Source organism: Hippichthys cyanospilos, chromosome 5, assembly GCF_059441005.1.
Source record: "Hippichthys cyanospilos isolate Australia breed blue-spotted pipefish chromosome 5, RoL_Hcya_1.0, whole genome shotgun sequence".
NCBI lineage: Eukaryota > Metazoa > Chordata > Actinopteri > Syngnathiformes > Syngnathidae > Hippichthys > Hippichthys cyanospilos.
Genome location: NC_142373.1, coordinates 12,356,900 through 12,381,778, shown reverse-complemented (window position 1 = coordinate 12,381,778; position 24,879 = coordinate 12,356,900). Strand labels below are relative to the sequence as shown.

The 24,879-nt window shown below is 40.9% G+C and overlaps 3 protein-coding genes across 4 annotated transcripts; all 3 read left to right on the top strand.

Annotated features, from left to right (window-relative positions):
* The first annotated feature begins 424 nt into the window (after positions 1–424).
* Positions 425–12,701, top strand: cryl1 (crystallin, lambda 1). Its single transcript, XM_088415287.1, has 9 exons — positions 425–637; positions 780–887; positions 1,711–1,837; positions 2,799–2,960; positions 3,447–3,542; positions 3,653–3,751; positions 10,199–10,307; positions 11,593–11,699; positions 12,336–12,701. The coding sequence occupies exons 1-9, from the start codon at positions 612–614 to the stop codon at positions 12,438–12,440; spliced, it is 939 nt and encodes a 312-aa protein (XP_088271413.1). The 5' UTR covers positions 425–611; the 3' UTR covers positions 12,441–12,701.
* An 826-nt stretch (positions 12,702–13,527) lies between these two features.
* Positions 13,528–17,718, top strand: gjb8 (gap junction protein beta 8). Its single transcript, XM_088415766.1, has 2 exons — positions 13,528–13,675; positions 15,024–17,718. The coding sequence occupies exon 2, from the start codon at positions 15,030–15,032 to the stop codon at positions 15,843–15,845; it is 816 nt and encodes a 271-aa protein (XP_088271892.1). The 5' UTR covers positions 13,528–13,675; positions 15,024–15,029; the 3' UTR covers positions 15,846–17,718.
* Positions 17,719–19,119: 1,401 nt separating this feature from the next.
* Positions 19,120–24,763, top strand: gja3 (gap junction protein, alpha 3). 2 transcript variants are annotated; one of them, XM_088414927.1, is made up of 4 exons: positions 19,120–19,193; positions 19,555–19,616; positions 21,476–21,876; positions 22,670–24,763. In XM_088414927.1, the coding sequence occupies exons 3-4, from the start codon at positions 21,511–21,513 to the stop codon at positions 23,636–23,638; spliced, it is 1,335 nt and encodes a 444-aa protein (XP_088271053.1). In that variant the 5' UTR covers positions 19,120–19,193; positions 19,555–19,616; positions 21,476–21,510; the 3' UTR covers positions 23,639–24,763. The 2 variants fall into 2 exon arrangements, with proteins under 2 accessions (XP_088271053.1, XP_088271052.1); XM_088414926.1 differs by lacking the exon at positions 19,120–19,193 and adding an exon at positions 19,204–19,306.
* Positions 24,764–24,879: the final 116 nt, after the last annotated feature.

Below are 24,879 nucleotides of genomic sequence, written 5' to 3'. Positions count from 1 at the left end.
TTGATTTGCTGTAGCAGGGAAGTAAGAAGTATGTGCACGCCTGAGTGGGCAGAACAACCACGGTGAAGCTGAGCCACGGGGCAGACACGGCAGACATGTTACGTTGCCACACTTATCACCTTTTCTTTTTAATCTCTCAAAAATCACTATGAGTGGGTGTTTTAGGGTTTGGCCTCGGTAGAGAGTGACGAGAACCAATGAAATAAAAACTAAAAATAACTGCATCGAACATGAGTAAATAATTTCACTATGGCGAATCCTGAGCTCTTTCATTTTATTGTTCATCACACTTATACCTAAGAAATGTGCACATCTTCTAATTTATTGATACAACCGTAAGCCACATATTGTTATTTTTCTGAATGCAGAAATGAACGTGAAAATGCCACGGAGAAATTGTTATTCGAGTGAGGTTCAATTACGCAATGAGTGGCAACGTAAGATTGCCGTCGGTGGCTTCGCTTCTCGATACGGCGAGTGAGCGGCTGTTTGCGATGCAATGGCAGTAGTATGCAGAACACGGGAGAGACTCCGTCGATGAGACTCCTCAGACTCCTCGTACAATAAAAAAACAAACAAACAAAATCGAATAAACGAGCTCGTCTTCAAACATGAAGGTTATCGCCGTCATTGGCAGGTTTGTAAGACTTCATCTCTTGGTAGTGCGGAATGGTTGCCATATGAACACTTAGTTTCCTTGCTGAGCACGAACGAATTTTATTTTATTTTGCTCAACCTTGACACAAAATGAGTGCATATTTTGTTTGTGTGTTTTGCAGTGGGCTGATCGGTCGGTCGTGGGCGATGGTGTTCGCAAGTGGAGGCTATAGTGTTCAACTTTACGACAAGCAACCGGGACAGGCAGCCAACGCCGTGACGGATATAAAGTCAGTAATCAAAACATTGACAGAAATATATGCCAACGTATGCGATTTACATCTCGCGAGACCTCCACTCGATCAATCGAAGTTTTTTTTGTGTGTAATCAGTATATGTTGTCAAAACAAGCATTAAAAATACGTTTGTGAGAACAGTTATTAATCTTTATCTAAGTAAGGCAATAGTGAGAAGATTATCATTTGGAATGAGAACATGCCAGAAAAAAGTAACACAAAGCAAAATAAAAGCACATCGAAATTAACACATAGGATGCAAATATAAAATGTGATAGTTACATATTTACAACATAATACAGTGTATCCAATCCTATGATAAACAGACATCTAATTTTTTTCACTTTTACTCAAGTACAGCAGTTGTATTGGTACTCTTACTTTAAGCATTTTTTTTTTACACAATTTTTCACCATTAGGTGGCAAAGATGCGCACATCTGAAACTTGTTTCAAAATTGACATTGAATTTCAACAGTCAACAAAATGTATTTGTTTATTCTGATTGGATTGATAATTTATGGACGCTAGAAGCTGGTGGTTTTTAGGGCGGCATATGAAACTATTTTCAAATAAAGCCACGGATCAGGAACATGTTTTCTTTTTTTTTCACTGCCATGACTTCTAAAATATTTTAATCAACTCAAATGTCAACCACAACTGACTTCACCTAGCTGGTGGAACAAAAATCAAAAAGTGTAGAAAAACAGGAGTAGAACATTAACAGAGTAGAAGAGCAACAAAGCAGCTCTGCTAGTGGCGACATGGTTGGTTGAACTTTACAGATTGTATGTTTAATGTGTGTGTGTGTACGTACAGGAAACAGATGACGGAGCTGGAGGAAGTGGGATCGCTGAGAGGGCGTCTGAACGCCATGCAGCAGTCGGCCTTGCTCAGCAGTCATGACCATTTGCAGCAGGCGCTGCAGGGGGCTTTGTTTGTGCAGGTATTTCAGAGGAGGTTTTTGATTCAGAAAATATTCATTCATTTCTCCTTCTAGGTCAGTAGTGTTCGACTTGTACCTCTGAACCAGCGCAAAGCATTTTTGTATCTGTGTGGAAATGTATTAAACTACATATGCCGTGGTATCGCTAAGTGTATTTTATTAACTCTGGAGGATCCTGTATGGCTGACTTGTCTACTGGAAAATTGTATCACTAATGTCAACGTGAATTATGTAAGATTTGGACCATTTTTCATTACGAACAGCAGGAGGTGCTGCAGGTGCTGCATTTACCATTTTCTATAACAAACATGGCCGCCTCCAGAGAAGCACCACCTTCCTATGTAATATAATGTATTGATAACTAGACCTACGATTATATTTAAAATAAACAGTTGGTCGTTAAGAACACATTTGCAAGTTTTTGAAATGTATGATCATTTCATTTATTCATTTTTAATGAAAAATGGTCGAAATCTTACACAATGTCCCTTTAAAGGAATACAATAATTTGCAAAAAAATCACTATAATTAAATTTGGAAAAAGTTGCTCCATGCTCCAATTAATTTGTTTTTAATTTGAAAAGAAAAAAACTGTAACATCCATGTTCCGGCATTAAAATGGCTTAAATTGGATTTGCTGTGATTAGAAGAAACCCTGTTAAAGTCTCACATATCCCCTGAAGTGCCTTTGCGAACCCCCATTAGATAACTACTATACCAGATGACACTGAAATAGACTAAAGGTGCAACAACTAACCAATTACCTTTGGGGGCCTTGTTTGATCAACACATTTAGGGGTATAGTGGTCATGCCAGCCAAAAAACAATCAAATAAAACATGTATCATTTCTGCTGATGTCATATTGGATCGATATCCATATTGGGGCAGTATTCTAGGCTGCGACATCTGTATAGTATTGAATATTAAATATCCAATATTCTTTTTTTTTTTTCTTGCCAGGAGTGTGTTTTCGAGAACCTGGAAGTGAAGCGGAACCTGTTCCGGGACGTGGAGCGTCTGGTCGGCGAAGACGTGATCCTAAGCAGCTCCACTTCCTGTTTGGAGCCCAGCGCCGTCTTCTCGCTGGTTCAGAAGCGGAGCCGCTGCCTTGTCTCCCATCCGGTTTGTACTTGTCAAATCCAGAAAGAAAAAAAAAAAGCTGTCACACTCCCCAAGTTCCAACATTTTTTTCATGACACTGAACTTCAGGATATTTGCACTTCTGCTTTTGGAAACTCATATATTTGCCGATGTTTTTTTTTCTCTTTGTGGTGGACCCAATTTTCTGCTCAATGATTCACCTAGTCGTCTTTGTTTTCAAATTGTAGCAATCAAAAAATTAAAAGCACCATTTTTTGGGCCGCTTGATGCCAAGGAACTACGGTGAAGTGAGTTGAGGAGTTTCAAAACGGGGCTCCACCATTATATTGCATCATTATATATTTGTTTATATTGACATACTGTGTACTGCGCAAAGGGCACGCTTTAAATCAGTCCCTCTCTTGTTTCAAACTATTGTCGTGGAATTTTCTGGACCTCTTTTGAAGAACCACTGCGCTAATATTTTCCTCAATACACACAGTTTACCCAATTTTCCAATGTGACAAGGTGAACCCGCCCTACTATGTCAAACTTGTGGAGCTGGTACCTCATCCTGAAACGGCAGTGGCCATTATGGACAGTGCCTACGCCCTGATGACTGAGGTTAGATGGGGGCAAAAAAAAAATCTTTTTTTTTTCCCTACCCGCCAGCATTTTATTATTCTAACAACATTATCACACTCATTTTGGTTGCGGTTTTGTTTTGCAATCAGGTGGGTCAGGTGCCAGTCCGCCTGAAGAAAGAGATTGACGGTTTTGTCGTCAACAGAGTGCAGGCCGCCATCATTGCCGAGTCTTGGAGGCTGGTACAGGTCAGACCTGACAAATTGTCTATAAGATAAATATTGACAAAGATAGAACCATGAGGAGTGAATTCTGTAATGCCAGTTTATTCCTGGAGAGAGGAGGGTGCCATTGAGTCAGTTTTGAAGCCTTCAATAGCGTGTCATGAATGTGTGCAAGAGAGTGATTATAACAGATATGCAGATGCCAAGGGTGCCACCTTAAATATAAGTACGTGATTTTCTCTGACCTGTTAAAATGGAAAAGAAATTAGGCGTATAGATTCAAATGCAAAGCAATACCATATTACTGTAAAAAAAACAAAACAAAAAAACTCCCAAGTAAGTCTGCTCACACCATCTCCCCCACGCCAGTTTATTTCTGCTGCCCTCTATCGGCTGATTGGTGTCACTAACGGATTTGATTGGTGAATTCAGCAATTTAATTTTTATGTACCTGCGCCCCAAAGGGGCCTTAAAATAATTTGTTGATACAAGGAGTACTCAATATGGTGTTTAACTTATATTTCGTTTGTTTGTTGATGTGCTTACATCCAACAGAGTACAGTTTTTTTCCCTGCTATGAATAGTCTAATGTGATTTCATCCATCCATTTTATTAGTGGTTTGCCCTCTATATACACATCACCAATATACTATATATATATATATACACATCTGAAATATACATATTAGGCTTTGGTTCCCAGTGGGGTGTTGTTGATTGAATCGTCTAAAGGTTTAAACATTGCATCACACGTTGTTATGATATGAGGATGATTATTAGCATCATAAATAGAAATACACGAACATTTGAATTTTATTTCCACATGGCATTTTGAACTGCAGTAAACTGCAATATCAACATGAAACTGACATTTCCGTACTTAATATAGTCATAAAAATTATACTGTATATTGTAAGTGTAAGTACATTCACCAACAGAAGGGGGCGCCATACAAGACTGATTAGTGCTGTTTTTTTTTTTGTCAGGCTCCACTGGTGCAAGATGTGTGTGCAATGTTGTCACTCCACATCCAAGATGTGCTTGTGTGTGATATCAAGAGGGTCCTGATAAAAACTGTGTGTATGTGCGTGTGTGCGTTTGTCTGATGACAGCAGCCTTCGTTTGATTCCGCTTTGAACACATTCCACTAAAGCATTTAAGCATGTTAACCATTCGGACTTTTCAATTGGCCGTTGTTTGTTTGAAACCTGATTTTAAAGCTGTCGTTATTTTATGAACCTAACCTGTGTACTATTAGGTCAGGATTGCGCAACTTCATTCCCTCCAGCGGTTGCCCTATTGACACTTAGGCCTTTTTAAGATGCCTGCTGGCCACCGGTCTCCGGACTAGAAACCGGTTGTGCAGGACGAGGCCAGAGTGGCCTCCAAAACTGGCCATCGCAAAGTGGTTCCTCGTGATACAGCACAAAGGATTCTCCACAGTATTAAAACACAAGACATGCGTGAAGGGACATTTGTTCTCCATGTTTGTTATAATTCTCAATGAATGCATGGAAGAACAAGTCCGGCCTGATTTCTGCCTTCGTACATTGTTGTCACCAAAGGAAAAAAAAAAACAACTAAGGTTGGACACTTCTTTGAATGGCGTTTTGTGACGTAAAGACGCGTGACAATGATGATCTGAGGATAAACGGGTATTAGGAGTCCAAAAGGACTGTCAGTGTTTTCATCGAGTGGAAGTCAAAGTTTACATCCTCACAAGATTAGCATTTGTCACGAATGACCTTTCACGTGGCCAAAATTAAGTCGGGGATATTATGACATATTTTCAAGGTACAATCAATTCATTCCTAGTATGGCTGAATAATTGATGATCATATAAAACAATATGCTATTGGAGCTGCAATATCAGCAATGTATCAGCAATACTGATACATGGTATTGATATGTGCCCATCCTTACTTTTAAGCATTAATGATGACAATTTAAGAAATGTCTATCAAACAAGTGAGGCGGAGACATAAGTAATTCAGATTATAGCAATATTGACAATATTTGACAAGCGAGTTCTAGCAAACAATTGAGATGTAAACAGCTAGCAAATCACATTACAACAATACTGCAAAACAAGCCTGTGACTGGTATCAGCCCGATGTGATACTTTTTACCTCCCTACCCTTAATTGTTGACTACGACAATTCAAAACATGTCGACCAAACGAGTGTGGTGTGAACGTTTATCGGTAAATCTGATGACAGCAATATCGCAAAATTACAACAACGCTGCACACCGCTTCGGGTTTTCATGAAAAAATGATATTCAAACATGTGGACAGCTCCTTTTAAACACTGAATTTGACACGTTAAATAAATTAAAGATTACAATATAATATAATAATCTAAAGTACCATTCTATTTATTCTAATTAACTATAAATAAATACATATATATACATATACGTGGAAAATCAACCTTTGAAAGTTATTTTGGACCACATTGTCGATTTGAATTAAATTGTTAAACCCTTATAAAGACCCCAGCTAGCTAAGTATTTTATTATATTATAAATATTATATTACACACGTGATATAGACAAGGATAAAGTCACATTAGCTAGCTCTAATAATGACACAGACTGACCCGTCTCTTTGACTTGCTACTTTGTTTGATTCCTCAAGTGGATTCTTTGCGCTAAGTGTTTTGTTTGGTTTGGCTTGACGGATGAGCTAAGAGCGCTTGAAAAAGAACAAGTTCAAGACTGCCTGTGTACACAGGATCTAGTAAATGATGTTGTAACAAAAGTAGCTGCCTCATTTTACAGTTACCCACCAATATCAATCCCAAAATGTGCTATGCATATCTTTGACATTTGGATCGACGCTCCCAACTAGCATAAGACGAGCATGTCGCTAGCTCTTCTCTTTCGAGAACTAAGCTCACGCTCCAGGAATGGCGCTCAGAACCTCGTACTGGCCGCGATATCGTCGTGTCCGCCGGCTGGAATTTTGCACGGCTAATTCGAGTTGATCCGATTCCCAAAACTCACACCCGCCGCACGTTTCTTTTTGATGGGGATGGCGTCCCCTCGGCACACTATTGCGGAATTCCAGTGTAGGATCACCGATTTGGCACCGGCCTGTGAAAGTTCAGGCTCCCTGCGAGGTTCTCCTTCTGGGACTTAACCCCGAGGCGGCCAATAAGTGGCCGCTGTTAAAAACGCCACTCTGCTGTCAAAAGTGGACCACGTTGCCCAGAATGCACTATAGCGTCCACTCCTTGGTACGTCGGCGTCTCGTGTGATCCAAAAGAGCCGCCGGCAAGATGTCTGCATCATTTTCAGCTGAACGGGCCTTTAGGAAAATTTCATTCGATTTAAGTAGTTTATACCAGTGGTTCTCAAATGGGGGAGCTTGGTGGAACTCGTGTCCAGATTTTTAGTAAAACAAGCAAACTTCAGGAAAATAGAAGTTCAGAAAACAAATTTTACATTCGGTAGGTTATTCAATTTCATTTAAAAAAAAAAAAAAAAAAAACATTTTCTCCCATGCTGGAATGGTTCGACCCAAGTTGTCACGTGCCGCCTCTCGTTACCTGTCAAGTTAATGATTTATTTTTGTGAATACATTTCTACTGTGATCTCAAAAGGGGACACTTTTAATTGAATATTTTTCTGTAAACATTTATTTCTAATTATATTTTTTCAGTACAGTTCTGACACTATTATTTTTGTGGACAAATATTTATTCATATTTAATGATTCCTTTTTTGTGAGCAGATCTCTACTGTAAATTGAAAAGAGCTCACTCTCTGTTTAATATTATTCTGTGGACAAATGTTTATGTTTTTTTTTGGACAAATATATAATAATAATTAAGTTAATGATTTAATTTTGTGAACCGATCTCTACTTTAATCCCAAAAGAGAACACATTATTACTTTTTGATAACATATCTCTTGCGCATGCTATTTTATAACCCTTAAAACAAGCCAATCTTGAATCACCCATATGGATACATGTTTCTTTTACCGAATTCTCTGAATGCATGGATGAAAAAAAAAAAATAAATAAATAAAAAATAACCGAACCCTCACAATACACACAAGAGTTGGTAAATACCATATGTTGTCTTACTGGAACTAGCCCTGTTTTGGAGGAGGAAGAGCTCATTTCTTGCTTTCCTAGAAATGTTTACTCATAACGCCAAAGTACGTCAAGGGTCGTGACAACTTTTAAACAGCCTCACTCCTTGATTGTGCATACGGCTACTTGTTTGCTCAGATGTAACATATTTTAACACCGCAATCAATTCCTAGTTGTACAATGCAAACAATATATTTATGTAATTAATCCAAGTGAATAAATATTTCAATGTTCAGGAAGATAACGTGGAAATGACTCACCAGCGACACAGCACTCAAACTCTTCCCCAAGAATGCTTTTCAAGCATGACTTATCACATGAGTAATTGCGGGTTTCGTACAACCTTAATATCCTCTGCAAATATACTTTTTTTGCGGATATGACAAGACAATAGGGAACAAAGTGTAAACCGCAAACTAAGAAATGAAACGCAAGGCCATTGGTCTTAGCTCAAATCCTTCCACTCGCTGTTTGTCGTCGATTCTCATTGACTCAATTTACTCCCAGGAGCGTAACGTCACCCAAAAAAAAAAGTACTTTATTTTGCCAATAATTTCTTCATTCTTTAACTTTGTAATGAATCCTATCTAATACTTTGTTTTGAGAATTACTTTTGCATAGGTGAGCTACATTTGCCTAGCGCAAACCTTTCAGAAATTACAATCACGTGAAAAACACTGTCATGTTCTTTTGGTGACGACGGGTTGGTAGTTTAAGGGTATTTCAACGTGTTACGGAATTCTCAGGATTATGATTATGACGGATTTATCGGAATTCAAAATCATACATTTCACCCGCTCCCGAAAAATTGTGAAACTTCTCTTTCGTCATCACACATGCGACCATACTGCGCTCATAAATCTTATGACATTTTTATTAACCATCTGTCGTCGTATTTGACAGTGACCTTTGTGACCTTTAACTCATCCATCGATTTCTATGACCTCTATGACCTCATCTATCAAATCTTGGCAGGTGGCACTGAAAGTGGGTGTGGCTTAACCTCTGTCACCTCGTCAATCAAATGTTGACGGCTCAATCAAACCCATCAATCAAAATTTGACTCCAATTTCAACCACACAGTAAAAATTACAATACGAAATTAATCAATACAAGTACAAATTGAGGACGCCGTCTCAAGTGATCTCGATGTAACCAATTGAATTCAGATACTTTAGCTCGATACACTGCTCGCGTTAGCCACTGTAGTTAGCTTCAGTAACTTACAGTGGCGCTGAAGGCAAACCAGGAAGTGGACACGATTGGCCGCGGCAGCCAAAGATTATGAATCAGATCGAGAGGAGGCTCCCACTACAGGCCGCGATTGCCGTATGTGTTTTTTAACACACCCCTACAAAAAACGTTGCGTCTGGTCGAGGGGGGGCTAATACTTTCACAAAGTATTCTTTAGTAAAGAAACACTAAAATTGCCATCTGAACATTATGCTTAATGCTTGTGGTGGTGGTGGGGGTGCGGACTTCACTAGGGGGCAGTAACCCAAAACGAAAAGATCAAATGTGGCCAGTAAGCGAGGTTTGATGTTTGTGCGAGAGCGACCCCGCGGTCCTTGTTACGTAACCCCCCAATTATGAGAGAGAGAGAAGGGGTCCTTGAGTGGAGGCCAGCATAGGAAAGCAGAGCGGCTGAGAAAGCGGATGGCGATCATTGTGCAGGAAAAGATTCCGCCCACCCGGCCACTTGGCCAAGATAACAGGCTCGTTGTTGAGCGGCGGACGCGAACAAAGGGCGGCCTGTGAAGCCCCCCCGCCGACCCGATTTGCTCCCGGCTTTGATTTCCTCCAACGTGACAAGTTCACCTGAACTGATACGCTCAGCGGACTCCGCTCGCTCCCCGCACGGCCGCTCTCATGCCTTCATCCGCAATCCTTTCATCCTTTTTGTCACGTGGACCCGTCTCTACATCTTCAAGGAGAACGCCGACGCCCGTTTAACTCTCACGTCAATCAATCAATCAAGCTTTATCACCCTTGCCTGCTTTACTAGCGTTACGCTCCATTGCTCGGCTGAGGTTCTGCGACGAATCGCAAGGTCTGACTCGCTGAACTGAGACTAGAAATTACAGATTAGAATGAATAGAAAGATGAATTTTTGCAATATATATATAGGTCTTTCTTCCAATTGATTTGATTGTATATTTCATGTTTTTATTTTGTTGCATTATAATATTAAATATATATTTTTGGGGCGGGAAATTTACTAGGCCTGTCAGTACTCACTAAGAAGTGTCTCTAGGTCTTTGTTGGGAAAAGGAAAACCACCTTTCTCAACGGGGGCCATAAACTCCTCTTCTTTTCAACATGGCTTCTTTGTGTTGTCCACACCACTCAAGCGTCCATCTCCTTCCTCAGGACGGCGTCATCTCCGTCCGGGACATAGACCTGGTGATGTCAGAAGGACTGGGAATGCGCTACGCCTTCATCGGTCCCATGGAAACCATGCACCTCAACGCACCTCAAGGTTTTTGGGGGTTGACATGCTGACCAAAATCCATCTTGCAAATACAAATACGCGACAGCGCAATCATCTGGTTTTGGATGACATGCGCGCGGCGGCTGTCACGTTGCCGCCGTACCTGATGACCTGTCCGCCGAGTGTGAAATAATCCTAATCATGATAAAGGCAGCGCTAACGTATAGCTAATATCATGCCGCTGCATACGTTAAATACTACGCGCGGCGGCGTTGCTGAGAGCGAAGCGACAGGTAGATGGAGAATGTCAGCTGCGAGTGTGAAAGCCACACAGTCACCGGGCATGTGAGCGGGAACACTTTGGGGGCCCAACAAAGGCGTCTTTTGATGGGTGACCCCCCCCCCCCCCCCAAACACACACACACCAGTCAGCCAAAACTCGCAAGGAGTCCAAAGCAGAGTTCTAGAACCTTGTTAAAACTCCTCAAATAGTTCCAGTCAAGTGGACAAAAATAGTGATGGCCGAAACAATAGAAATGTTGTTTTTATGTCGCTAACCAAAACAGCAGCACTCACAAGGAAAACCTGACAGGTGTTGCAAGAGTGTTTACTTGTCTTTCTATGCTTGTTCAGGCATGGTTGTCAAAAAGGTAAAAACTGCCATTCAAGCACATCTGCTAACCAAAACAGCAGCACCTTCAAGCCTCTCACACATAGAGCATTCCCTTGGTCCAAAATCTTACCTTGCGCGTCATGACTAAACTGTCTAACAAAAGAGCGGGCGAATCTTTACGACGTTACGTCTAATCATTGTCTACTCTCCAGACAGTTGTTTATCCCAACGGGAAAATGAAACATCAAACAGAGACGTTTCCTGGTGTAGTAATGGTTAACGGATTTATTGGAGCGTGGCATTAATCATTCGCTAAGCTAAATGTATGCTGCCTGTGTCACGAGGAAATGATTGAATGGAGATCAATAACGGCCGTGACCCAAAGGAAACGCGCGAAAGACACGTAGGGTGACTCACTTTCTATTTTCAACAAGGAGTAACAGAGCCTCGTTCTCAGTCGCCGTTTGCGTTATCTTAAATGATAAAAGACGTGTAAAGTCAGCACTAAAGCTAGTCAATGGAAATAATTTGGAAAGAAAAATGTAAAAAACATTGAATATGATTTCAAGTTGACGATAAAGTTAGCACACATGTTGTTTTTCAAATAAACGGTCATGAACAAATCCGACAAGCATTTCATGATGTGTATTTGTTCACCTTTTGTCATGCAAGTGTCGGTCGGCCATGTTTGTAGTCCTCGGATCCACTGTCTTTCCACAGGTCTCGGAGACTACATGCAGCGTTACGGTAAAGGGATCCAAAGACTTCTCAGGTCCTTTGGGCCCGTTCCGGACTTTTTTGCCGAGGATGCCAAGGCCGTTGTTGGAGTACGTATCATAGCTGTTTGCGCTGCATTGAAAATGTCAAATTCACTCACCATATGATATAAAATATATCAACTCATTCAGTGCCATGGACGAGAATTCTCGTCTTTTTAGATTAATAATAACAGTTACAAAAAATACAATTCCGGTCTGACACACTTGACTAATGTTTAGCTAATATAAACCAATTGAGCACTGTAGTGCTAACTGTGACCATCGGATGGCAGTGTTTGCACACTTACAACACAGCTATTACCTACATGAATTCTAACTGAAGAAGAGTAATAAAGGCAATACTTAATTAAACCCATGTGTTAGACTTGTTTTTCTGGAATAACAACATCCTGGGTCAATTTGACCCGGGATTATATGTAATCATCCAAAACTTTCTTTTGTCTGTAATCCTGTGATTCATTTTTCACCCTCAGAAACAACAATATAATGTTTGGGTTATTTTTACACAGGTTTTGCTTATTTATCAAAATAGTTGCAAATTCTACTTAAATAGATGTGTTTATTATATATATACCTAGCAGAGGTCTTGCACTGAAAATCTACATTCAACATTAACTTTCAAATGGGTCATCTTGACCCACAAACTAACCTGAGCATTAAGGTATAATCAGCATTCTCTTTCAGGAGATGTGCGAGCTGATCCCCAATGACGAGCGGCACCTGTCGGACCGGCGGGAGCGGCGAGACCGGCTTCTCATGGGTCTAGCCCGCCTCAAGAAAGACCACTGAAGACATCAGACTACCTCATTTCACTACTTGCAACAATGTTTCGCAAAGGAGTCACCATATTGCAATTTAGCAATATGTTGCTTCATGTTCCAATTCATTTGCTCTTACTTTGAAAATTACACTGTTCTTTTAAGTTTCAGTTAGAACACTTTGTGCGTTGTTGACTGGACATCTGCAAATGATTTGTTAATTGATTACAAAGGGGGTGTGCTGATGGACGAACTGATTAAAATTGTTTCCTGAATGCCAGGAAGGAGCGGTCATGAGTTGCGCTTATTTGCTGTGACATCATGCATCCATTACTTTCACACACTTTCACAGTCCTTGAAAGTAACGCAATTTGGAGGTTTGACATATTGTTTTGTAAACATAGCAGACTACGATATTGACTATTCTGCACATTTTTTCAAACTAACAAAATGAAAGCTTCCTCCAAGTTAATGTTTGTCCACAGCAATTTTGCATGACAAAACCACATGCATTTCATAAATACTGAACACAATTTTCACTAGGACAAACCTAACTGGTTTTCAAGTTAATACATTGACTGCCAGACGTGTAGTCATCAGTGGCATTGAATTTAGATTTTAACAAACAAAGGATTTACCATGTCATTTATAGCTGACATTTCAGAGAAATATTTCACCCATCTGATAAACTAACCCTTGATAAATATTAATAAATTAATTACTATAGATTTGAAATGGACACTCAGAAAACAAAACGACAAATATATAAATATTTGTTGATAGTAATTTTTCTGGTTGAGGAATTTTTTTTCCTCCCCACAATGTTATCGTTCTGATGCACTTGGGCCGGACTGATGGGGATTTTTTTAAATTTTATTTTAATGTGGCTAATATTCGGAATAGTAAAATGCTGATAACCAAAAGATAACATTTTGCAGCCTGTAGGACTACAAAAACACTAAAACTATACTGTGCTGTGTCACACTTCTCAGGATCTTCACTGAACACACACGTGTGTGTGTGCGTGTGTGTGGCCCCACCCCTCCCCTTGCAAGTTGGATGAGCTCAAGAAGTTTGATGAGTCTTTGCTCAAAGTTGCTCTTCCCGCCGCACATCTTATTTGCTCCAGTACATTTTTAAAAAAGAGTTTTCCAATCAATTTATATATTTTTTTAAATGACGAATTAAATCAATGGACTACTTTTTATGGACGATTAAACCTTTGTATTGATTTTTTTTTTTTTTTTTACTGGACTACGCAGACAGGTGAGAACACCATTACAAACATAATTATGTAGTATCTATAGATATGCATAAACACACACGGATGGATACATATACATATGAATACACACACACATATATGCCATGCAGAAATCTTTTTCGTATTTTCATTTTTTCTTAAATAATCCACTTAATTTCGCGCTCGCTTGATTTGAGTATGTCAGTGCAACAGCACCACCTAGCGGGGAGCTTTTCAAGAATAAACTTTAACTTTGTGGATCCATTCAAACATTTTAAAAGCGTAAAAAAAACAAAACATAAAAATCTAATTCCTCTTTACTTGTTACGGCAGTTGAGCTCTTCGAACTTCTAGATCAAACTTGAGACACCAGCATAAAGACAGACAAATAGGGATGTTTATGTAAATTTACTTTAAAAAGTTGCTCCACTGCTAATTGAGAAAACAAAAGATCATTTTGCAAAGCCTGGTTCAAACTCCGTATATGTTAAGATATTACACGCAATCATTTTTCGGTGGGATGTTCGATAGTTTTTTCCCTAACAATACCAACTCGAGTAGTTGTACCAAGTACCAATACCACAAATACTTTTTACACGAATTTACACTATTTTTCTTAGTTGTATTTTCTATTTTGTGATTATAAAACTGCTCCAACAGAGCGGCAGATATTAGTTGATACATTGACATAGGGCAATAAATCAGCCTGATACGATACTTGCTCAACCCTAATTACTTTTGTTGATTTTAATTTTAATTCCAAGATTTTACTCAAGTAAATATTTGTTCCAAGCCTCATAGATACAAAGTTGTTGAAAAATGTCATTTATTTTGTAAATTCTGCAATCAGTTAAAAAAAAAATCATCTTTTAGAAATGTGGTTCAAACATATGTCCGATCAAAACGAAATGCATTTTTCGTTCCTATTACTCACTTTTTCCCTTTAAATTGAAAATGATCTATATTTGATCATTTTTGGTCTAGAATGTCTTCAAACTGTAATAAAATTCCTGCGCTTTTTGAGTATATATTTTTGGGTAATTGTTTTACTCGAGAGATATTTGCCTACCAAGTTTTATCTCGCAAAGTAAAACTACCCCCCCGCAAATAATATGAAGCCTCATGAAGCACTTGTGATATTTTTTTGACTGCTCTAGATAGTTTAAAAACAGTGGAAATGTAATACATGCCATTCCACTAGCCGTTGGTCTGAAATCATGAGAAGTCAAAAAATATGACAAGCGCTTCACGAGGCTTCATTTTCCCATCACTACTTTTTACCTGAAACGTCTGTTATGAATCAAGTCACGGGTTCCGATCTTTCTAATTTGAAAATGGTCTTTGCTATCGGGTGTTTGGGTGCCCCCACAGGCCAGCATGTCGTGGGGCGCCCTCTACGCCCAGCTGGGCGGCGTCAACAAGCACTCGACCAGCCTGGGCAAGATCTGGCTGTCGGTGCTGTTCATCTTCCGCATCACCATCCTGGTGCTGGCCGCCGAGAGCGTGTGGGGCGACGAGCAGTCCGACTTCACCTGCAACACGCAGCAGCCCGGCTGCAAGAACGTGTGCTACGACTACTTCTTCCCCGTGTCGCACATCCGCCTGTGGTGCCTGCAGCTCATCTTCGTGTCCACGCCGGCGCTGCTGGTGGCCATGCACGTGGCCTACCGCAAGCGCGGCGACAAGCGCAGCATGCTGGCGTCCAACGGCGGCTCCGAGAAGCCCAGCGAGGAGGACCTGGAGACGCTCAAGCGCCGGCGGCTGCCCATCACCGGCACCCTTTGGTGGACCTACACCTGCAGCCTCTTCTTCCGCCTGCTCTTTGAGGGCGGCTTCATGTACGCCCTCTACTTCGTCTACGACGGCTTCCGCATGCCGCGGCTGGTCAAGTGCGAGCAGTGGCCCTGCCCCAACAAGGTGGACTGCTTCATCTCCAGGCCCACCGAGAAGACCGTCTTCACCATCTTCATGGTGGCCTCCTCGGCCACCTGCATGGTGCTCAACGTGGCCGAGCTGGGCTACCTGGTGGGCAAGGCGCTCATGCGCTGCTCGGGCCGCCGCCGAAACAGGAGATTGTCCTACAACCACAAGGAAAGCGCCGCGCGGGACAACAGCGCCTTGCAGAACAAGAAGAACGAGCTGCTGCTCTCCACGCCCTCGTTGGACTCCACCGTGCGCAAAACCGTTTGCTGAAGGAGACGAGCCTACGTCTGATCTAGATGCACCTAGAAGTGGAACGACCTGGCTAGATCATCTCCTTGGTAGTCTCACATCTATCACTTCACTAGATTGTAGCATTTTAAAAACAGCTGTGTCAAAAATGGACAGATCCAGCTTTTGGGACTAAATGCATGATCCCAAAAAGTGTTTGACCCCAAGTTTTGGGTTTTTCATTCAACCCAAAAAGTTGGGTCACAAAAAAAAACAAAAAAAACACACAAAACATCCCCCAAAATGGAGCTGATTTGAACAAGACACCTAAAATAGGGTTGAACTTTTGTCTTTTTCTTTTAAAGGGACAGTGTGTAAGATTTACAGTTTTTTATTCAAAAGGAATAAATTAAATGATTGTAAATTTCATGTTGTATGTTTTAAAAATACTCATAGGTCTAGTTATCATTAAATTATATTACATGGGGGGTGGCACTTCTAGGCAGGCGGCCATGTTTGTTATAGCTATGGACAATGGTAAATGTAGCACCTGCAGCACCCCCTGCTGATCGTAATGAAAAACGGTCTAAATCTTACACACTATCCCTTTAATTAAATCCTCTCAAAATAAAGCACAAAAATATTATTCATCTAAGTCAAAAAGTTAAGGTAAATAAATAACCCAACCCTACACTGCATATATTTGATGTCTCCCTTCTCTAACACGCCTGATTCAAAGGATCAAGATCGTTCAGGCTTCTGCTGAGTTTGCTGATGAGCTGATGAATTGAATCAGGTGTGATGTAGAAGAGAGACATAAAAAACTCACAGGATAGCCACTCTCTAGTTACCCTACCCCCGATAATAACGCCAAAGTTGAGTTGAATAAATAACCAAATATGCTGGCTCGGTTTTTTTCAGCCTAATTTGTTATTGTTTTGTCCGTACAGTTTTTGACAGTATATTTTACAATGGGTTGGGCCAAAAAAACAAAACAAACAAAAAAAAACCAACCTAACAATATGGGTCAAAAAGTTGCATTGAAATGAATAACCACAAAATAACCAGTTGACCACACAAGGTGCCTTTATATTATTATATGGTATAGTACTATTAGAACTAAGTATATATTTATACAAACAAAATGCAACATTTGCCAATTAAAACTACAGAACACTCCAACATGTTTAATAAAGTATTCAAAATTCGCTATTCAAAATATTGGTTATGAAAAAAAAAGTGCACAATATTATTGTGCACAAAATGCAACTCACGATGTGCCAGGTCTGACGTCAGTGACGTTTTGCCACGTTTTGACTACATTTGTTTACAAAAAGGCACAAAAGGAGCGCAAAAAAAGATGTTTATGTGTCAGTGTCTTACAGGGAACAGAGTAGTGTTCCTCGGGGCAGCATTGAGATCCGCTTGTTTTCTGCTGAGAATTTATCCCTATAGTTTTGACAACGCTGTCTAAAAGTCTTTTTGGGGTCTTTTCTGCTTGGATCCAAAGTACAAGAAAGGCTCCTGCTGTGTTTGATTTAATTTTGGTAAAAGTGTGTTTCAAAGACATTTGCTTAAAGAAATGGGAATGTGACAGTGCAACGTGACATTTTTTATTTATTTATTAACTCCTGTTTTTCTTGATTTTAACCGTCGCTACACTGACATCTAGTGAGTTTTTGATGATTTGTTGTTTTTGTGTTGCTAATTTACTCACTTAAAACTTGCTGCATTTTTATGATGTGAAATTGATGTGTGATTGATCTTTTAAATGCTACGATAGCATTTAAAATGGAATGAATATCAAACGCTAACATAAAAGCCTGTTTTCATCTTTTCTCCGAGTCAAACTGTGATCATCACAAGTTGAATGTAGTAAAATCGAAAATTAAGTTTCGAAAATTAATTGCTTGATGCCTGACCAGAAATAAAAATGATCTGTACTTTGGTCAAACTGTCCATGGCAAACCTTTCTTATGCGCCACATTTAACAGTCAACTGTCTGAAAATAATGTTGGAACGCTATAAAGCCTAAAATAAAAGTAAAACTTCACCTTTGAAGAAGCTGGACATAATTCACACTAACATTCCTATCCTGGAAGTAGTCTGTCTTTGAAGATGCCTGACAGAAAATAGAATTAATCTGCCCCTGGTTCAAATGACCAATCGTACAAATGTGGCTGTGGTGTGTGGGTGCGGAGGAGTAAAATTACTCACCCTTTGAAGACAGGAATGGAATGGGGGTCCTTAGTGAGCGATACTGCCCCCTAGTGGCCAATATAGGCAACCCTGAAATGCGTTAAAAGACTCAAGTAAAACTACAAATACAGCTAAATGTTGATATTGAATACATTGATAAAGGTAGCAAAATGCAAAGTTAGCCCGTAGTGGCAATAATAGGCAATCCTGGAATAAAATAAAAATGGGTAAGAAAACAAGTAAAATTGCTCAAATATTTAACTGGGATTTGTACACAACAAACAGCTTGGTAAAGTTAGCAACATGCTAAGCTAACCCCAAGTGAACATTGTAGGCCCTTTCCTGGAATTCAAAAAGTATATGAGAAACCTCGAGTAAAACTATTCCAGTGTTAAAATTAGGTTTGTTGACATCAAATCACTTGGTAAAAAGGAAGCAACATGCTAAGCTAGCCCATAGTCGCTATTATAGGCATTCCTGGAATTCAAATATGAGAAAACTTGAGTAATACTACTCAAGTATTAAAATCGAGCGCGTGGACCTCAAATCGCTTGATAAAATTAGCAACACGGTAAGCTAAAATCTCTTAAGGTTTCCATAAGTTTCCACTTTTGTATCGGCTGTGCGCACTCGTTTTATTTTAGTGGCGCGCTAATCGCAGTCGACTTGACACCTCCCCTTCAATAACAAGAGGAACCTTGTCTTTGTCCTCTCTGCTCCAGGAATAAACACCCCCTTGCCCCCACTGATGGGAAAGCTTTGGTGAATATTACACACATTACGTAACAATTGATTTTGTCACATGCAATTGTTTTTAATGTATGCAGAAATTGCCATTGACTGCAAACTTGAACTTTTGTTTTTTTTTGGGGGGGGGTTATAGCCGCGGGGCGTGGTATCTGGCGTCACTAAATGGTGCAGGCATGAGTGGCAGCAGCCAGCCTGAAAATAACCACACTGCTGGTGACACCTGAATGCACCACTAAACTAAACAACCTTTTTTTTTTTTTAAAGCGCGCATGCACTTGTGAGCAGGGCCGTGCATAGACAGATGAGGGCGTTTTTTTTTTTTTTTTTTTTTTAAGGGTGGGGGTGGAAAGGGGGGGTGGGGGCTTCAGCCCCCAGGGGCACCCCCAAAGGATGTGAGCTTTTGCCGTATACTTTAAAGAGCGTCCCTTCTGCTATGTCAAGGTACGAGCAAGTCTATGCTTTCCTATTCACACAAAAGAAACATGGAATATTATCTGAAGATGAATTATGGGTGTTATTAACTCACGTCTGGAGTGTGCACAAAGCTAACAATGGTGCTTGCTCTCTAGTAGCCTCTGCTTTGTTGCTTTTTGTTTGTCTGTGTGTGTTTGTGGATTTACTTTTTTGCGGCTTTTTCAATTTTTCATATAAGAACGGCATTGAAAATTGACGAAAGTGAATGGAAATTATTTAAATTGGTTAAAAACTGCATAAGCGGGGCAGAGAAATGGCAGGAAGGGGGTTATTTTTTATATTTTTTAGGTTGCATAATGTTCATTTGAATGATTTGTGCTTCTCGCAGGTGTGGAGAAAATCCAGAACGCCAGTCCATGGATTTATTAGCTTTAATACAAAGACATTTTTGTGAGTTGATCCTTTTTTGTTTCAAATATTTATTTTCTCTTACTGTGGCTCATCTTAGACAAGTCAGCATAGCTCGGATTCTGATTCAAAAAAAAAAATTGTCATTTATTTTAAGTCATCCAAGGGATATTCAACAATTATGACATTTTAGGATTTTTGTTCATCTTTTTCTTCTGCAATTATGTTTTCATCCTATAGCCATTTGAGTTGCATCATGTGCCACTTTTGAAGACTTAATTGTTTTTTTTTTTTAAAATCTTATCAAAATAGCTATTGCGTTTTGTTTGAACTTTTTGCAATTGTTTTATGGATTTATATTAAATAGCATGAAATTTGTATTTTTGTTTTAAGTACTTTCAAAACGCAGAGCATGATAATCTTAATTTTTGAATTGGTATTTTTTTTACGCATCAGGTAAAATTGTCCTATAAATAATGAATATTTTGCAATTTTTTTATTTGTATTAAATAGATTAACTTTTTATTTTATAGCGTCTACTTGTTGCAATGTTTAAAATATATTGTCTCTTTTAAAGTATTTTTAAAACATGTAGAGTATGACTTATTTTTCAAGTGGCACTCTAATGTAGCAGGTAAAATTGACCTATAAATAAAAAAAGAAACATTATATTAGATGAGGATAAAACAACTACTGCTGTTTTTGTTGTAACATTTATCTATGATTTTAAATCATTCAAAAACAATAATACCAACAAACATATTTCCAAACGGTCACACTTTGTACTTTCACATTATTCCAATTCTTGACCACTAACTTAAAACTTGAACAAAAACACATTTTGTACTTTTTAATTGATTTGTCTTGTTTCTGAAACAAACAATTGTATCATTTTCATTTGCTGAATGGCCTTTTTTTTTTTTTTTTTTTAGACGTTAAACGATTATTATTGCCAATGATGACAATGAGGCATGTACAGTGAGCAGCTGGTTGAAAGGAGGGTGGTGTCGCTATTTGTTCCCGCGAGTGTGTGTGTTTTCTAGCGTGATAATGTCGATCTCAGCACATGCCTGCCGGCCAGTGGAGCGAACAGGTGAGCGGGCGAGCGAGCATTGCCTGCCACACAGAAAGAAAGAGAGAGCGAGAGGGCTAGTTTCCAACAGTGAATGCGGTGATGAGGTTTATCGTGGGACACTCAATAGGACTAAGCTATGTGTGTTTAAAAAAAGATGTTCTGCCATATATACGTACTGCCAAAAAATACATGAAAAAAAAAAAAATACAAACCGTGTATGTTAAGCAAATACTTTTCCTTCTGTTAGCTAAGTGCTAAATATAAACAGGTCTTTAAAAATTGGGTATGTTAAACAACTTTACTAGTACTTTCCCTTTTGCTAGCCATGTGCTAACAATGCTGTACTAGTACTACCAAACCCACTTTTAAATTTCTTATTTTATGAAATCTGGTTGAACAACCTTCTTTCTATTGCCCTAAATCCAAGCTTGAAGTAGACCTTAAGACTATTGGTATGACCCTGAGCACAGGCCATGGCCGTTTCTAGCTTTGATGCCACTTCTTGATTTTTCATCCTTTACTTCCTCCCCAGTAAAATTTGCATTTTCACCAAGTGGTCCCCTCCTATTGGCCCAGACTCCCACTCAATACCTTACCAACACTCCATTGTCATTTTCTGAATGTGTAGGGCACACTTTATATTTTTAGGTAGAAGATACCAGAAGGTAAAAGTAGACTTCCTTGTAGGTACTACGATTCCCAGCGACACTGGTGACAAACATTATCAACAGCTTAAAAATCATTTGGAAGAAGTTCAAATTCATCATTTTTTGTTGTGGAATCTAAACCATAAAGCCAACCGGTTATTCATCCCTCACTCTTTCAGACAATACGTTGTCCTCAGGCTGGCAATCTTGAAGCATGGGTGACTGGAGTTTTCTGGGGCGTCTGCTGGAGAATGCCCAGGAACACTCCACAGTGATCGGCAAAGTGTGGCTGACGGTCCTGTTCATCTTCCGGATCCTGGTGCTGGGAGCCGCCGCCGAGGACGTGTGGGGAGACGAGCAGTCCGACTTCAGCTGCAACACGCAACAGCCAGGCTGCGAAAACGTTTGCTACGACCAGGCGTTCCCCATCTCGCACATTCGCTTCTGGGTCCTGCAGATCATCTTTGTGTCCACGCCCACGCTCATCTATCTGGGACACGTCCTGCACATCGTGCGCATGGAGGAGAAGCGCAAGGAAAAGGAAGAGGAACTTCGAAAAGCCAACAGATTCCAGGAGGAGGTGGGGGATGATTAATTAGCCGATTTTACAACTCCATCCATCCTTTTTCTTGTTTGGGGTCAGGTCTTGGGGGGGGGCATTTATGTAGAAGGGAAGGCCAGACTTCTTCCTCACCAGCCACTTTTCCAAAACTGGCAAGGGGATCCCAAGGTGATCCTGGGCATGCAGGAGATAAAGTCTCTCCAGGATGTTCTGGGTCACCCCTGGGACACCTAAGGCTTCTGACGGGGGATCGACAGCTTCTGATATGATTCAGACTCCGTATTAGTCTTTCATAGTAAAGGAGCTTATCCGAAAGATGAAGTTCTCAATTTACCGGTTAATCCATGTTCCTACCCTCGGGAATGAAAGAAAGAAAGATTGTGGATATAAGTAGCAAAAATAAGATTCCTCCGTAGTGTGCTCCGTTCTGCCTGAAAGCTAGGTAGAGAAGCTCAGTCATCCAGCAGGTACGTCGAGTCGGGCCACTGCTCCTCCGCGCTGAAAGGAACCAAATGAGATCCCTCTGTTCCCTCAGTTTCAGGCACGTCCCACCAAAAGCACACCCGAGGGACAATTTCAGGACTTTCTGAAATCCTTCAAATTCAGATTATATTTTCAGTTCTTTACTTTCAGACAATAAAAGTTGACCTCCCTTTCGGTACGGGGATGCTTAATCCACAGATGATAAAGTATTTCTTGTTTCCCGTCTTTTTTTTTTGCTGCAGTGAGGAATAATTCTCGACAATCGACTCGCTTGAAATCTGAAAGATGTGACTTGGGAAGTCTGATTTACTCCCACTTCTGTTTCCAGGAGGAGAAGGAGCTGCTTTTCAGGAGCGGCGACAGCAACGGGGGGGATGGAGGCGGCGGCAAAAGGGTGAAGCCTCCCATTCGGGATGAGCACGGAAAAATCCGTATCCGGGGGGCTTTGCTGCGAACCTACGTCTTCAACATCATCTTCAAGACCCTATTTGAGGTGGGCTTCATCCTGGGCCAGTATTTCCTGTACGGGTTCCAACTACGACCACTGTACAAGTGCGCCCGCTGGCCCTGCCCCAACACGGTGGATTGCTTCATCTCGCGGCCTACGGAGAAGACCATCTTTATTATCTTCATGCTGGTGGTGGCTTGCGTTTCGCTCTTCCTCAACCTGCTGGAAATCTACCACCTGGGTTGGAAGAAGCTCAAGCAGGGCATGAGCAACGGAGACGCATTGGAGCAGGAGTCCGCGCGTCGCCGCGCCAGCGGCAAAGCCCATGAGCCGCAGTGCTCGGCCCCCAGGACCGGGGTTGGTTATCCTGGCAAGTACACGGAAGTGACAGCCGGCAGCGGGGCTTTCCTGCCCCGGGCGGAGTTTAAGGTGGACAATTTGCAGCAGGAGGAGGCCCTCCGCCAACACGGGCCTGCCGCCCACTACTACATCAGCAACAATAACAACCACCGACTGGCTGCCCAGCAGAACTGGGCTAACCTGGCCACGGAGCAGCAGACTCGAGAGATGAAATCCGTCTCCCCCATGCTCTCTTCCTCCTCTTCTTCAACCATCCAGTCACCCGTGGTGGACACCGCCCCCAGCGGCACTTCAAGTCCCCCGAGTACCAGTCCGAGTAACTGCAGCAGCCTAGGTCCCAAGGTTAACACGTCGGATAATAGCGGTTTCACCACCGCCACGGTGGAGATGCACAAGCCCCCTGCGACCGCCGCATTGGACCCTCGCCGCATGAGTCGGGCCAGCAAGAGCAGCAGCGTACGGGCTAGACCCGATGACTTGGCGGTATGAGCCCGACTCCGGGCCTCCCAAAACCAGGAAGAAAAGCTTCCTTTTGCCAAAATGATAGCGAAAGGTGGCGATAGACTTCAGCTGATGAATTTGTGAGCAAGCTCCTTTCACAGAGATTCTGAATTGATGCATCAGACGCATAACGGTAAATTCAGAATTTATTCACCGGTTTCGCACGGAACCCATGGAACCAGTAGACTGTCATGAAGCGGGTTAATTAACCTGCTGATACTAAAAAACTGGCAAATTCTTGAGTTGATTTAGAGCCTGTGCCTTTCACGCAGACCACCGTGAAGCAGGTCATCGGCTAGTTTCTGAGCTGACGACGTTTCTGTGTTAAACTTTACACTCCGGTCCTACAACCCCTTTACGCAGCGCTTTTATTCCGCCTCTGATACTACTTTGATATGCCGTAGTTGTCTTTCACACGGGATAGTGAAAAATTCAGCTTTGATGTTCAGCGTGAAAGGGGCTGTGGACTCTCCTGGGAGAAAATGTAGTTGTTTCTGCTTCTAGCTGCACTGAATGAACTCCTGTGGGCGCCCGGTTTTAAACCGGTCCCCACAATGCACTGCAGCATTCGCTCCCCCCCTCTCGCAGAGTGACGAGAAGGCCCGCAAAGGAGTTCCAAAACGGTAACGCAAAATGGTCACCGCCTTTGTTTTACACAGGGCAAAGATACGTTCGGAAATCCACTTAAGCTGCTGGGTGACTTTACCCTACCAAAATAGATCGACTTCCATGGTCAAAAACTACCAATCAAGCGCTATTACCAAAGAGCTAGCTATCAGGCGCTAGGGTCTTCAGGGGCTTTTTCACAAAAAGATGGTACTGTATGCGTTCATTTCTCTTTGTCACAAGGCAAAAATGACAAAAAAAAAAAAAATTGACAGTATTCTGCCTCTTTTTTTCCCCTCCTGTTTACATTTTGGTAGTTGATTTGCACATGTAGGAAACAAAATGCTAACATTGCTAGAGAGAGCGTCCTCTAAGGAACATAAAATCTTTTTTAAAAATGTCTTAACACCTCACACCAAAGGCAGAGTTTAAAACATTGGGAAAAATGAAAAAAAAAAAAGGTTATTTATCTTGAAGATGAGAAGAATGTCAGTGTGTGTGCGTGTGTGAATGACCCTTTTGTAAAGTTGATGTAAATGTTCATTTACCTCAAATGTTTACAAAACTGTTCCTAAATAAAACTTTTTTTTTTTTTGTACCAGAGCCATGTTTTGTCTGCTCAA

Excerpts from the sequence above, each read along its gene's own strand:
- cryl1 (XM_088415287.1), top strand. The coding sequence starts at position 612 with ATGAAGGTTATCGCCGTCATTGGCAG. Across the intron at positions 888-1,710 it reads AACGCCGTGACGGATATAAA|GAAACAGATGACGGAGCTGG; the intron begins GTCAGTAATCAA and ends GTGTACGTACAG. Across the intron at positions 11,700-12,335 it reads ATGCCAAGGCCGTTGTTGGA|GAGATGTGCGAGCTGATCCC; the intron begins GTACGTATCATA and ends ATTCTCTTTCAG.
- gjb8 (XM_088415766.1), top strand. The coding sequence starts at position 15,030 with ATGTCGTGGGGCGCCCTCTACGCCCAGCTGGGCGGCGTCAACAAGCAC.
- gja3 (XM_088414927.1), top strand. The coding sequence starts at position 21,511 with ATGGGTGACTGGAGTTTTCTGGGGCGTCTGCTGGAGAATGCCCAGGAA. Across the intron at positions 21,877-22,669 it reads CCAACAGATTCCAGGAGGAG|GAGGAGAAGGAGCTGCTTTT; the intron begins GTGGGGGATGAT and ends TTCTGTTTCCAG.